The sequence below is a fragment of the Zeus faber genome, assembly GCF_960531495.2.
Source record: "Zeus faber genome assembly, chromosome: 4".
In the NCBI taxonomy this organism is placed as follows: Eukaryota; Metazoa; Chordata; class Actinopteri; order Zeiformes; family Zeidae; genus Zeus; species Zeus faber.
In genome coordinates this window covers 17260458-17276482 of record NC_137191.1, presented here as the reverse complement: position 1 = coordinate 17276482, position 16025 = coordinate 17260458, and the positions used below count along the sequence as shown (strand labels likewise).

The window sequence follows — 16025 nt, the reverse complement described above, 5'->3', positions numbered from 1 at the left end:
CTGATGCTGTTCTTGTATTTCGACGGCGGTGATTCATCCCCGTTACGACAGAACGTCAGCGTCAGCGATTACCGCGCTGCTCTGACTATACCCTGACATCACACACGACGACCGCTTTACAAAACAAAAAAAAGCTCTTGTGGTGGAAGGGCAGCGGGGGAACAGAGTCGGGAGTCTCTGGGGGAAGCAGACGTCAGGAGGTCTCCCCAATCAGCATCATTTGCGCCAAGTACGTCCGTGTGGAAGCCAGTGGAAGGAAAAAAAAAAAAAAAAACTCCCGCCACCTGTAGCTGTCTAACCATCTGTCTATCTGAACTTCGAACGCCGTTAACAAAGCAGGTGGATCTCTAAGGGACGGCGCAGTCAAGCTTATCGAGTGGCCGCTCGTTCCCAAACAGCGACTCCTCCGCTCGGGGTTCGTTATCTCCGGCTCCGGCCACTCAGCCCCGACAGCTGTGTTTACAAGCAGCGCTCAAATTGCTCACAGATGTGTTTCGGGATCCGGCCTGACTTGAGGTGACGGCCCGGGTCCCGCCGCCGGATCGGGTTGAGTTCCCCGTTCGCTTTTTCCGGCAGGTCCCCTCGCGCAGCTGAACGAATACGGAGATGGAGTTCATTTGTCTCCGACCGTCACCTCCAGCGAGCCGGGGACCCGGCCGAAAAAAGCCAGCGCTCGACGAGCGAGTACGTTTTCGCAGAAACCGATAACATCCCGAACGCAAGGCGGTAACGTCGGACTCGGCGCGGAGGGGTTTTTTTCAGTCCACAAGGTTCAAATGGTAAACTTCTCGCCGGGGAAACCGTCCCCCTCTACGTGGGCATGCACCGGGGGTGTATCAGGGGGGAGCGTTGAGGCTGAGTTTGACCTGAGAAGACGACCCCCGAAGCTGATCTTAAAGCACACGCATGAAATGACATTACTTCTCTTTTTAATATACATTTTCTAAATAGAATATATAAAAAAAAATAAAAAAAGAAGGCTCCGCCATGTGCTTCCACTGGCTAATCTGGGAAACCAGCTGGTCCCAGACATGTTGAGTGTGTGTGTATTCATGGGCTGCTCTCTGATAGCGCGGAGCGAAGCCTGGTGAACTCAGACCGTGACGTTATCGCTGAGCTTAGACTACGTCTGACATGAGCCAGATTGTGTGTAAGAATGTGTCTCGGCTGTAGCCGCCGTGTCAAAGACGCTGCTATCAGCTGCTCTTTTTTTTTTTTTTTTTCCTGTCCCGGGCCGGCCCGGCCATCGGCCCCGGCAGCGCTCGCCTCAGCGGCGCGGCCGTTTAAGGTGAGCTTTGATTTGGACGCAACTTGCTGGAGACGGTCTCGTGGGGAAAAATAAACTCTTCAATCTCAGCGGGAAAATTGGAATTAACAAACGCTCACAGGAACTTTAAACTGGTCTCTTTGAAGTCAGCCGGGATTTTAAATGCAACAGAAAGCAAAGACGAGCATTTAGGGATCTCAGACGGGGGGGAAAAACCCATCTTGACATTTGACATTTCTTCCTTCCTTTTCCATGTATAATAAAAATAGAACATTCCATTAAAAATTACCCGTCTGACAAGCCCTATTAAATGCTGCAGAATATTTAGGGAACATTCAGCAATGGGAGGTTTGGCAACACTGGACAAATGTTTCTTCACAGAACACCTCCACGGGTGCTTTTCATCACTTGTCATCATTAACCGTTTTTGCAAGGATCCCTTCTTCTAAATAAAATAGTTTGTTAATAGTAAATTGATTTTGATTTTTACTGTTAAGATCTGAAGTTTTGAGGAAAGTTATTTATGAGGGCAGAACCCCCAACCCCCAAGCATATATGTGTGTCTACGTATGTATCTATGTATAATCCTCTCTTCCTCCATCTCACTCTCTCCTTCCCATCTTAAAACCTTCTTCTTCTTCTTCTTCTTTTTTTTTTTTTTTTTTTTTTTTTTTTACTTTGGAACAAGTGCCCCAGTTAAAAAATTGCTTACATCCCACTCAGTCTGGGGCTGGGTTGAAATTTCCCACAGGGTATGTACCAATATGCAGAGAGCACACTTCGACAGATGCCATCAGAGAACAAGCATATGAATTACCAGGCAGCCTGCCATGCTAGAGTTCAGACAGAATGGCATTAATACCTGATTAAGACCCAAACACAACAACACAACAACAACATGAAAGCCGAAGCAACTGGGAGCAGGTAAAGGTTTCATCATTTATATATTAATGGATTTACTAACAAAGACTCCGCTACCCCCTCAAAAGTTAAAATGCCATAGAAGCTGCCAACAACCAGGGGACTTAGGACGGAAAAAAAAAAAAAAAAAAAAAGAACAGAACAGGGGGGAAGAAATCACATCCCGTCAGCAAATCACGTTCCAATAAATTAAATATTCGCCACTGCTGACCATAACTAATTTAAAATCCATAATATATTCATGGCCACAATTAAAGAAAACACGATCCCTTTAAATTTAAATGCCGGTAAATATTGGCATTACCCAATTAAGTCACAATCGGCAGGGAGCGCTAAAACCTTGTCGTTTTTGAAAAGCGCACAGAAGTTTGATTAGAATTAGAACAGGGATGGCTTTCATTTGGCACAGCAATGTTTTGGGATATATTTTCTAAAACTGATATATCTTGAGAATAGCACTTTGTACCCTATCAAAAAAAACATTTTCTCTGATGCTGTATGTCAGCGTGTTTTGAATGATGAATGTTGACATCAATTTGTAGTTTTCTCTAATTAAAATGGAATTATTTCTATTCATGAGGAAAAATTATACAGTAAAAACATACTTAGAATTAAATATATATTCAATACTACATTAAATTATGGATTCCAATGATAAGATATATAACACAAGTTATAGAATCTGGCTAAAAAGCAAAATAAAAAAAACTTGGAAGCAGATGTTCTTCCCCTGCTCCAATCTTCCCCAAACCCTGCACGCATCTCGGGCGGGACCAGGGCCACCGGCAGCCCGTAGTCTGGAGGGCCTGGACCCCGGGGCCGGGCCAGGACCCCGGGGCGGGCCAGGACCCCGGGGCCGGGCCAGGACCCCGGGGCCGGGCCAGGACCCCGGGGCCGGGCCAGGACCCCGGGGCCGGGCCAGGACACCCGGTCCAAGCTGGCGGAGGTCCCGGACCAGGACCCCAGGCATCCCCTGGTCCAATAAGTCTCATTGAAACAAATGTATTTAAGGTCAAGGAAAATAACTTTTGTTCCTGTGCACATGAGAGATTTAGGATTATGAAGCAATGATGAAGGGAAATGTTGATTATTCTTTCATTATTATTGATTATGTTGGTGTATATATTTTTGATATTATAAATTGGTATTATCTTCCAGCTTCCAACTAAGCAAAGGACCACAAAATGTACATCATCTGGAGGGATAAAAAATGCCCAAATTATTATTTTTTTTTTTGTCAGAGAATCTGTTTTTTAAGCATGATTTGAAATATATTGATTCCAAAGGCCTAGCGCGTGCATCGGATTTCTCCAATGACGTTTTCCCCACGGGCCGCTGCCTCAGCTCTTTGGCAGAGGATTCCATCAAAGCCATGATGAAGGATCCATCCTGCTATGGATCTGGGATCCATAATGGACATTGATGGAGGAGCACTTTCATCCCTCCACATTGAACCGTCTCTCCCCTCATTTAGACAATTTATAGACCAAGGGCTGTCTTTCAATGAAATATACCGTATACTATAGAATAAATTTAATGTTCTTTTCTAAAAAAATATGAGTTGAAATGTAACATTTGATCAATAGAGATGGAACACCAAGAGAAAAAACAATTCTAGCAACTATATTATTATTATTATTATTATTATTATTATTAATAATAATAATAATAATAATAATAATAATAATAATAATGATAATAATAAATACAAAGAAGAAGAAGGAAAACCACAAAAAAGAACAAGAATGCTCCTACACATGCCACTTTAATGCTCACATACCACTTTAATGCACATATCTGTATATACATAATTGCCTCTTCCATATACATAAGCATATTCCCTCTATCTATTCCATTTCATTTCATTTTATTTTATTGTATTTTATTTTATTCTATATATTTTTATTTTTATTCTATAAGTATTCGACTTACTGTATTACATTTTAGGAGTCAGTTAGTTGGTCTTTTAGAAATAATTTTTTTCCTAGAACATATTGTGTGTTATCACAATGTGCGTTGCATTACATTTCACTGCATATATGTATGAAAGTATGTATATGTATGTGACGAATAAACCTCTTAAATCTTGAATCTTGAATCACTGACACCATGTGAAGTGATTAGAGTGAACTGTGTATTTAGTTTGGCCACCCACACGGTTGTTAAAAAGGAACATTTGAGGGTTTAGCTCCCATTTCCTTTCCCGTCTGCCTTCCCCTCAAATGTACGACTGAAAACAACACAAACAACAAACTTCTCAGGCACCGATTTCCCCCTCTTGATCTAATCTCTGCTGCCTTTCGTGTGAGGAAACAGTTGCACGCATTGTATACAAGACGCAATCTGACGGAGGGAGTGGGGAGGATGGAGGGATGCAGGAAGGGAGAAAGGGGTCTGATTTTGGGGGAGGGGGTGGGGACCCTGTTCGGGCTCCCAGACGCCCCTGCCCATGGCTGTTTGCGCTACTGGTTTTCCGTGGCTTGGAGATGGCTGTCAGCAGGCGGTGCCTCTCAGCGAGAGAGAGAGAGCGAGAGAGAGAGAGAGAGAGAGAGAGAGGGAGAGGGAGAGAAAGGGGGGGGGCAGGTGGGGCGGGGAGAAGGGGGAGAGACAGGGGGAGAGGGAGCTGATGTTTCCAAAGGGGGCCCAGTCTGTTACCAAAGGGAGGTGGAGATTTACTATCCCACCCAGTCAACGTGTTCTGCTCCTGCACTGACACACGTACATATACACAGACAGAAAATCACACACACACACACACACACACACACACACACGCGCACGCACTCACACACACACACACACACACACACACACACACACACACACACACACACACACACACACACACACACACACACACACACACACACACACACACACACGCGCACACACTGGAAAGTCTCCACAGGAAACCCTGAGCCATAATGCGAAGGCACCTCAGAGCAGACGGGCGCGCTGCTCAAACCAAGTGGGATACGGCGGGACTTTGATAGTGCGTTAATTACTCATGTGATGTGATACAGATGTCTGGGGGCTTCAGCCGAAAGTTTGCCTGACGCTTTCCAAGGGGGCTAGGCAGACATTTTAGGAGCGGTAGGTGAAAACCAAATGCATTTATTATTCATGGACAGATCAGTTTGCGTGCTGTCACATATCCCAGCAGTGCTGTGCTGATGCTAAACTGTGATGCTACTTGAAGGGCTGGCTGCTAAATAGTTCTTTGTGTACTTGGTGACAGCTGGGACTCACTCTGAACAGGAACAACTCGTGGCTAGAAGAGTTGCACGTTCTGTGATGTGATGAAAAGGGCTTTGCCGCGCCGCTGACAGCTCCAAACTTTTCTTTATCTTAAGTGTAGGGAAATTAATTGCCTTTTGTTGGAATGTTATGTTTCCCCGCAAAGCGCAGTAAACACGTTATGTAAGTGTACGTTTGAATTAAGCAACGCGTAGACATCTTCAACATCTTTAACATTGGAGAGCGTTTCACGGAGCACTGCTCGGGTTGAGTCCAACTGTGCATGCTGGAGATCAGACCCAAAGCAGTTCTTTCATGTTGAAGTGCCTCTTTGTTTTCCGAGTCCGAGCTTTTCTAAATTAGAAACAGAGGGTAAAGAACGCAGCGAGAAAACCGATCTGTTGAAAGCCCAAGCAATGGCTCAATGTCAAAACAGCGTGCGCAGACATCAACCTCTGAGCGCTTGCCACCACCTTAATAACTCCAGGGGTGAGTCTGATTGCCTCTTCCAGGAAGGACTTAGAGCGAAGAAGATGCCTAATGCACTCTGCTGGCGGCTACTAACGAGTCCCGTCGTCTTGCGTCGGCTCCCCCTTGGCAAAACCTTTTTGGAGTATTAACAAAGTCAGTTCTACTCCCTCTACGCAGTTGGAGAAGGACAGCAGCCCTGTCGAGCTTTGTCGGAGACCAGAATTCATGTAAAAATCGACAGCATATACACACTAAGTTGCGTTGGCGGAACGTTTGACAATTTTGATCGTTCTAAAGCGTCAAATTTTCTTTTTTCCTCAACAGCGATTCATCGGGACTGTTATCTTTCAATCAGCCGAATCAAAGCGTGGAATGTGTTCTATAATGGGCGCCCCAACCATACATGTGTTGGTGCTAATGGCTTGCGTGGCTGCCAGAGGAATGTGCCAGATAAACACCACCGAAGCCGAGGACCCTCTCCGCGGCTTTCTTCTCAACAACGCCAGCGATCCCAACCTGGGAGCTCCAGGGGACGATGGCCCCCGGGCACTGGGAATAGGATCCTGTCCTGGGAACACGACTATCACCAAGAAGCTAGAAGCACCCCCACCTTGTCTCACCAAAATGGCCATCAATGGCTATTTCAAGTACATAAACACAGTGATATCCACCATAGTGTTTGTGGTGGGCCTGGTTGGCAACACCACCCTGCTGAGGATTATATACCAGAACAAGTGCATGAGGAACGGGCCCAACGCCCTCATTGCCAGTTTGGCGCTGGGGGACCTCATCTACATCACCATCGGTATCCCCATCCAAACCTACAAGGTATGGTTGATGTAATTCCCATAATACTGTACATCCAGGATCCGATTCGGCTTATGCATTTGAAGTTGAAGTCCCAAATTATTGATGTCGTAGCTCAAACATTGACATTGGTTTGAAGACATATGGGAAAAATGTGTAGTACACACCATTGTTGAGGGGAGGGGTCTTTACCAGAAGGGAACACTTATCAGCTGAACTTTCTTATCTTCCTATTTCTGGGTGCACCGTGGTGATTGAGGCGGTGGCGTGGCGAGCTAAATAAACAGAGGAATTAGTCTCCGGCGCTGTAGTCACACATACCACTGGCCTTGAGGCAACCTAGAATCTTATTGACCCTTATCTAGAATCTGGGACGGACATAGTACAGCTCTCAACACAGTACAGTGTTTTGAGTAGCTATGTTGTTGTTGTTTTTGGCCATGTGCAACTCTGTTCCCAAGCTAAAGTGTAAAGTGTTTCATGTGACAAGGAAATCCAGCACCATCCACTTTGATGAGATAACTTGGAACTACTGGCGTATTCATTCATCAATTTGCCAATTATTTATTGAATGATAAAAAAATAAAGGTGAACAATGCAAATATCCTATTAGGCTATTCTATTCATTCTCCATAATGTCCTTATAAACGGGGCAAAAAATGACTTGAAGGTGCAGTATAAATCAAGCCTGTGGTTAAAATCTATTTGAGCCCTGAGTAAAGACATCGGTGGACTTCCTCAGGGGCTTGACGGCATTTCTATAATCGGCTAAAAAAGCTGCAAACAGCTAAAAACAGTGACATGGGCTTCATCCTTTCCTTCACTCATCTTCATTCCCGGGACACTTTGATTAAACAGAGAAGCTAGAGTAAACAATGGCCGTCCAGGATGCACCCGTGAAGTGCTTCCTCCCACCCAGCACCCAGAGACTGCGGAATTATCCCCCTCCTATTTCTTACGTTTGAGGCAGTAAAGTCCTAGCTGAGGAAAATGCAGAGAGAGAGAAAATATACAAAGGTGTCCTGACCCCGGTATCCTAAAGAAGGCTGTTTTGCAAGGAAAAACTCAATCAGATCAATTTAGAGTTACCATTCAAGATCCAACAATTCAAGGATTTGTTTTGAAGGTAACGTTCGTGTGTGAATCTCCCCCGACAGCTGCTGGCCAACCACTGGCCGTTTGAGTCCAGCCTCTTCGGCCTGTTCCTCTGTAAGATGGTTCCCTTCCTGCAGAAAGCCTCGGTGGGAATCACGGTTCTGAACCTCTGTGCCCTGAGCGTGGACAGGTCAGTGACGTCATACTCCGCACGACTACATACTGCGATAGCTGGCTTTAACCTTTCTATTCGAGGTTGGATTTTACATCACACGGTGCTGACTTTTGTTTGAGATAAATTCATGATCAGAATTTAGCTACAGACACCGGAGCCTGTCCATCGGTCTCCAGTGGGTTGGTTATTCTAGTTCACAAAGCGAGGGCGTGTTCAATATGCATGAAGACATCGCCTGAAAAGTCATCTTTTTTTAATATATTCATGTTGTTCATGCAGAAACCTAATCTTTATTTAAGATAAGTTAAGATTTTGGGGTTAGGGTTACGGGCAAAAATTGCTCTTTTCCAGACTCACTTTTGTTGGCTGAGATTATGGTAACTCATGAGAATTGGCGGGACCGAGCTTTGATTATTTGACCAAAAGTCAAATAATCAAAGCAGAAGATGATGCTTATTATTACTATTAGGGGTCCATTCTGTAGGGATGGAACCCGATTGTTATTGTTCCGATTATTCATTATAACTATTCTCCTTGGCACCTTTCGGGCTAAAACTGTCTGGAACAGAGCAACCACTGCTGCTACGGATACGGTTGAGGCGAGGTTAGAACCGGGACATCACAGACATCTCGTGGTTTAAGTTGCATCCACATCGATCCACATACGGAGCGGGACTTCGTCGAAAGCTGACAAAATTTGACCGGAAGTAGCCACACGTCCGTGTATCACCAACGCCCCAACGTTCGAAAACTTTCGGTCGGGTGGTGGAATGAGATGAGTTTGTGGTGTAAGGCGCTTCGTGACATCATCATCCAACTCCTTATAAATGTGCTGGTTGTGGTTCCGAACGTCCATTCTCACCGTGCGTTTAGAGTCAATGGCTCTGTAGCGGTGAGAGGTAACGAACTACGTGTGTGTCCTTGTGAATTGTCCTACCTGGTGGACGTGGGCGGGGCTGTTCGATTGACATTTGATGGTATTTTTGTAAATGAAGACATTCCTTTCGGATCGAACCCCGCGTTCGATGCGGCGTTGTGCGATTCGCGGAAGTCATGAGGTACAAAATCTGTGAGTCCATGGTGAGTTTCATATTCTCTGAACAAATCGGAAAAATAGTACCCTGAAAACTGTAAATAATCATGCAGAGACGTCAACCGTTTTCCAATTTCATGAAATTGCAACCCATTGGAAAACTTGGGACACGAAAAAATATGATCACCAGACGGTCTTTACCACGTCACCATGCATGATGCGTTTCATGTACTAGAAAGCGTCGGAAAACTAGTACCCGGGAAATTGGAATTACTCACAGAAAGACCTCAATGCTTTTTTCCGATTTCATGGAACCGTGACCCATCTGAAAATTAAATCCACAGAAAGGCCTCACCACCATTACGTCACTCGGTCATTGTTGCCCCATAAGGCATCAAACGGTCCAACTTCCGTAACTACGTCATTACTGCCACACACACCAAACCTCACCTGTCTTCTGCTCTATTTCCACAGACAACACGGTGAGTTATAACAATGAGAAGGTTTGGTTAAGAGTAGGGTTGCCGCGGTTAGCAGTGTTACCGGTGTTTGGGCATATACCGATTACATTACTTGCCCCCCGCCCCCCACCGTAGTTTTTGCTTATTTTTAATAGAAATACTAGTGTGTTATTGTTACTTAGTCGGACGCTACAAAACTGAAAGTTAAAGTGTCTGCCTCGTGCACGCAGCAGAGTAGCAGCATAGTCTGCGGAGTCACATTTCACTTACCACGGGAGGAGAGGAAGAAGGCTATACAATACAAACCTTGGAGCAGGTCTACATCGGGACCTGTCTCCCTCCATGTGTAATCTCCATGCGTAATTAGCGCCGGCCCCCAGAGTGTCTGGTGTCCGGTGATATCGGTAACACCACTTTATTAAGCGGTGGGAAAAATTCCTCACTGTGGCGTCCCTAGTTTAGAGGCAAAATAGACAGTTATTTTAAAGCAATTTCATGTACATGCAGCGTCCTACAGCTAAACGTAGCGGGCTTAAACGAAAAGGGAGAAGGCGGTAAATAGGATAGAATCTCTATTTGTTAACATTTCACAAATAATCCTCGTTTTTTGTTTTTTTTAATCGATGTCATTACCTTTCCTCAAGGCAATTGACGCATTCCACACAACTTGATGGATCTCCGATGAAAATTGTCCATAGAAAATATAATCCAAGTTTATGGCAAATCTACCATCAGCATTTCATATTTGTGAATTTAAATATCTACTTAACGTCAATCTTTCTTTGCTAGACTCATGAAAAGTACAAACTCCATAAGGGAATCGGTACGACACAGGATAAAGACGACCGTGATGACCGGACAATTAAAATATTGTCCTATGTGAGAAATTCAGAAGGTCAAAATCAGGCAGAATTTGTGTGGTTTGATGCCGGATTACGGAGCATCTGCAAAATGTAATACGTAACTAACACTGCTAAAATGGTATTGCTGCCTGCAGCTATATTTATTATTATTATTATTATTATAATAATTATTATCATCATCATCATCATCATTATTTCTTCATTTCTTCTGGTTAGGAACAACAATGTACAATGTTTTGATTTGAATGTTTTATTTCACCCCCGTAAGATACATCCCATTATCGCTTCTTAAAACAGTACATTCTATAGTGGTTAAATGAATAAGTAATGACAGTAAATTGCTCGAGCCCAGTTTTCACAGTGTGTACCAGAAGACAAAACATAACGGATAAGAGAGGATATAACTTGTATGCTCAACACATATTATATTTAATGAACTCTGTTGTTGGAAAAAGGCCTCAAATGAAAACGACAACAACAATGAGATTATAATGCTGCGGCTGTGGTCACGAGCAGCTGTCCTCACTTTGTTTTCAGGAACGTTCTATTGTGTTTATCTAGTGTGTCTCTTTTCAATGTTTGAGGAAGAGAAATAGGTGGATAAATTACCACTTGGTAAAATATAAATACCGCCATGTTGTTTGACAGAGAAATTCAAATGTGTCATAAAAAATATATTGTTTCAGCCATAAAATCTTGATGGGGGATTTTACTAAAACATCTCGACAAGTGGTTCCCATTAATGAAACAAACAAGTAAACAAGTATTCAGAGCATTGAAAGCACCAGCCAATAGACAAATCTCCCTGCCAACATGGGCCATTTTTTTGGAGGCTTCACAAAATATAAATATTGGATTTTTAAAATAAACAATTGATCATCTCTATTCATTAAACATTTTGATATTCTTCTCTGACTGTGCAGTTTGTTGCATTTGGGGTGAGGCTGTTGATGATGAACTGTTAACCAATACAATGGTTGCTGCTGGAAAGGCAAAAACCATGAAAATAACCTGTTTCTCGATTATAGATATTTGATCAATTGGGCGGAACTGATTAATTGATTGATTGATTGATTGGTGACTTCCTTTGTGTTTGTATGTGTCTCAGGTACAGGGCAGTGGCTTCTTGGAGCAGAGTCCAGGGAGTGGGCGTCCCTCTGCTTACAGCCATAGAAATCATCACTATTTGGGTTCTGTCCTTCGTCCTGGCCGTGCCAGAAGCCATCGGCTTCAACATAATCACGTTCAACTTCAGCAACGAGACCAAACGCGCCTGCATGCTTGACCCCAAAACAGACTTCATGATGGTACAGAATCATCTTTTTTCTTATCTTTAAGACTGCAATTTTGCTTTTTAGTCTACCAATGTTTTGCTTTTGTTGGGGCCGAGATGTGCTCGTAGTACGCCTTGTCAAGGTAGTTCTACACAGGAAATGGCAAATAAGTGTAGAAATATTCAGACAAAACAGTCGTGGTCATTGAGATTACTCAAGGTTATACTAACGTGTTTAATTCCCATTGGTTTCATCACTGGCGTTGTGTCACAGCAGGCCTATTGCCGGAGGAATTTCCTTATTTTCGGCTGTAGTCTATACATAAGTAATATCGCAGCACACCACTGAAATGTTGTGGATGCGGTAGGTTGTGTTAAACTACAGTGAATTTTCTCAAAATCCATTGAAGATAAAAACAAAAAAAAAAGAAAATGGTATACTAACTCTCTCCCCTCAAGCAGAGCTGGTGATTGCAGACTTATTTTCACATGGTTGGAGAAGATAATTGATTGCAGGCCACTAGTGCAATTACTTAGTCTTGATCTATGGGTGCCTCAAGCTAAGCCACATGTGCATCGTTTCCACATGCGGAGAAGGGAAGGTCCATCTTGCGTAGTGGAACCACGCCGACGTCTCTGTGTGGTCAACCAACCAACGGCCGACTCCTGACTTCAGTTTACGTCAGGAAAGCAGATGGTTCTACTTAAGAGACATTTATTAGCCAATATCAAACTCATTTATTACTTTTATAGTAAGTGCACTCTAGTTTTAATGGGTTATGTATTTTCAGGGCAAATGTATCCCCTCCCTCTAAGGCCCTATGTAGTGGAACAGTACATTGAAAAAAAAGAGGCGGAGCAGATGTTTATATGACGGCCTGTATAATTAGTAGCAGTTACTTTACAGGCCTGATGATCTGAATACCCCTTCAGATCAAGCTCTATGTTATATGCAGGTCTCGGTAGCAGAGACAAGCCAGTTACTGGAAGAATACAGGTCAAGACTTCATAGGAAGGCATCGATTGTTATAAAGACGAATCCTCCGATGGTAACCCTACATAGAGCTCCATGCTGGGTTTTAATGCGACGATGTATCAGTTAAAAGTTTTCTCTTTCCAGTACTACACAGAGATTAAGGACTGGTGGCTGTTTGGCTTCTACTTCTGCGTTCCACTGATGTGCACGGCCATCTTCTACACCCTGATGACCTGCGAGATGCTCAACCACAGGAACGGCAGCCTTCGCATTGCCCTGAGCGAGCACCTCAAACAGGTTGGAGCAGGGGTTTTCAACCCGGGGGGTCCTTACCCTAGGAGGGGTAACTTCATATACACATTTCGAACACTGATATATTGATATTTTTTTAATAAATTCGGAGCTCCATCCCATATCCAAAGTCACGTGAAACGGTTGCCTAATATGCAATGTGTAAAATCCGCACTTTGACCAGTACCACTGTCAGTTTTGAAAGTAGGAAGATTCTTATTTAGCCTCAATCAGCTGATAGGCCTAAATGTGAGTTGTAACGCATGCAATTAGTGGTTGTGGATCAAATATAATAATAAAAGAAAGATGAAAAATTGCCACAATCTCTTATTGTTGTCACAAAAATTTCAAGACCTAAAAACATAAATTATAATAAATTAAGGCCATAAAATAAAAAATATAAAATGTATTTTATTAATTACCAGAAAACTTTTATTTGTTACTTTAACTTGATTCTTAATTTTTACTTTGATGTCATAGCGGATTCTTGAGGAAATTCTCATTAAAGAAATTTAACATCAAAGTTCGGCTCCGATCCTCTATTTCGTCCTGTAATATTACAACAACCTCACTCATCTCCGCTCTGTTGGCGATCTCGCTATTCTGTTCAATTCTGTTCTGTTGTACAGCGAAGGGAGGTGGCCAAGGCCGTCTCCTGCCTCGTCCTGATATTCGCCCTGTGCTGGTTCCCGCTTCACCTCAGCAGAATCCTCAAGAAGATGGTCTACTACCAGAACGAGGTGGACCGCTGCGAACTGCTCAAGTGAGTCACCTTTGTTCCAGACAGAAAGACATAAAAGAAACAAGACTGTGTGGGGAACATCACTTGTCAACAGTGTCAACTGTTACAGTTCTCGTTGTAAAATCACCTCACGAAGAGCAGAGATTTAATCATTCTTCATGCCAAAAAAATATATAACAAAAGCTTTCTATTTTCCCTTTTAATTGCAGTTTCCTGTTGATCTTCGATTACCTCAGTTTCAACCTTGCGACAGTCAACTCCTGCATAAATCCAATTGTCCTCTACTTTGTCAGCAAGAAGTTCAAGAACTGCTTCAAGGTACAGTGCTTTCCCGTGTCAAACCGATATCACATACACAAACACACACACATCAAAAAAGTGTACAGTAAGTCCGGCCAGCTCAACAAACCGTGAACCCTTTGACTCAGAGGTTATGGTGGCGGTAACCGTCCGTAAGGGAAATGTTAAAAAGCAGCCTGATTTATGTGCTCATTTTGTTGGCTGAGGTCGCATGGAGAACATGGCTGTCAGAGGGACCTGGGCTGGAGATAAGCCGTGTGTGTGTGTGTGTGTGTGTGTGTGTGTGTGTGTGTGTGTGTGTGTGTGTGTGTGTGTGTGTGTGTGTGCGTGTGTGCGTGTGTGCGTGTGTGCGTGTGTGCGTGTGTGCGTGCGTGCGTGCGTGCGTGCGTGCGTGCGTGCGTGCGTGCGTGCGAGGGATGCTTCAGAAAGAAAAAAAAAAAGAAAAAATCAGTCTGGGAAAGATTGAGTGGAGTAGCTTTAAAGTGTACTTTCTGTCTTCTTCCCCTCCAGTCGTGCTTGTGCTGCTGGTGCTACTCTGACAACCAGGTGACCAGCATAGGACCCATGAACGGTACGAGTATCCAGTGCAAAAGCCCCGAGCAAAACAACGTCCACACCGACCGCAGTCTCCGAAAAGACAGCGACTAACCAAACGACCTTTGGAGTACTTCCTCCGCAGAGGAAGCAAGGAGCTTTGGTTATATATTTTGACAGCTCCGACACTGCAACAGGACCCGCTGCTTGACACACCCACGTAGAGCCAAACCCACATTTACCCGTATTGTTAGTACAAATGGAAGCATTACATGAGCCATATGGGAACGTATAAGGAAACGGAGCAAAAAGTCTAGACAGTTTGCCGCGGTCGGCTCCAGCCTCCTAGTACGACACGCTTCCTCAAACCCTACTATTAGTATTCCCAACAACCACGGAGTGTGACGCTGCACCATGAAGACGGAAGTAGGGCGGAGGTGGGTGGGAGGGTAAGAGAGAAGAAGATTCCTTGAACAGGATGAACACTCCACGCCGACTATAAATTACCCGAGTGCGACGTGATTGCGCCTCACGCAAAGGGCAGCACCGCCGGGATGGACCCGACGCCACAGGAAGAGGGAGATGCTTCGCTGTCAGAGTGCATGATGGGAGATGGGACGCCCACGCATTGATGGCTGAGAACAAGGTCCTCCGCATGTTAGCGACTCCACTCAACTTTTCATTTCCCATTAAGTGCGACGGCATAACTCGCACTCGCATTATTCATTACACTGGTGTCAGAACTTGGTGGTAATGACGGTTTAGATTGAATTTGGCTCGTAAGGTGGCCGGCTTGAATCCTCCTTGCCACTGTTGTAAAAAAAATTTCTTTGGAGAAAAATGATCAATATTGTTTTGATCTTCAATTTTATGGAAGGAAAAAGATTCAAGATGGCTCATAAAATAAAAGCCAATATGAAGTTAATCTGAGGTGAAAGGGACTCGCGTACCAAAAGGAAAACAACAAAATGTTTTTTTTTCCTCTATAACACTGTGAATTCTTTCAGCAATTAATTACACTATAATTGATTACAACCATGTGTGTATTCTATATCATATATACACTTTTATAAAGTGCAGTATTCTCAGTATTCTACTGTGTGTGTGTGTGTGTGTGTGTGTGTGTGTGTGTGTGTGTGTGTGTGTGTGTGTGTGTGTGTGTGTGTGTGTGTGTGTGTGTGTGTGTGTGTGTGTGTGTGTGTGTGTGTGTTTTGGAGTTCATGTGGAAATAATTTAAAATATGAAATGAATACAGCATTACACTATCTTATGTAATTGATATGTGAATATACAGTATGTGGCCGTGTGTGTGTGTGTGTGTGTGTGTGTGTGTGTGTTTGTGCCTGTATATATTGTGCGTAATTACTGTTTTCTACACAACGTAAAGTAGAAACAGGGATAGAAATGTGGGCTTCTATGTATTCCTTGTCCATGCAATGGTATTTCACCACTATACATTGAATATTAACCTACGGAAAACTGTACACGTGTAATTTGTTTTGTTGTTGGTTTGTTTTTATCAATCGATAAAGACATTATTCTCACATCAGTGCTGCTGCTTATGCAAATAAATCCGTTT

At 43.6% G+C, this 16025-nt stretch overlaps 1 protein-coding gene across 2 annotated transcripts; it reads left to right on the top strand.

Moving 5' to 3' along the window:
* The first annotated feature begins 5059 nt into the window (after positions 1 to 5059).
* ednraa (endothelin receptor type Aa) lies at positions 5060 to 16025 on the top strand. 2 transcript variants are annotated; one of them, XM_079999154.1, is made up of 8 exons: positions 5060 to 5281; positions 6221 to 6724; positions 7861 to 7988; positions 11439 to 11637; positions 12724 to 12876; positions 13500 to 13633; positions 13822 to 13930; positions 14423 to 16025. In XM_079999154.1, the coding sequence occupies exons 2-8, from the start codon at positions 6269 to 6271 to the stop codon at positions 14558 to 14560; spliced, it is 1317 nt and encodes a 438-aa protein (XP_079855280.1). In that variant the 5' UTR covers positions 5060 to 5281; positions 6221 to 6268; the 3' UTR covers positions 14561 to 16025. The 2 variants fall into 2 exon arrangements, with proteins under 2 accessions (XP_079855280.1, XP_079855281.1); XM_079999155.1 differs by having other exon boundaries at positions 5086 to 5180.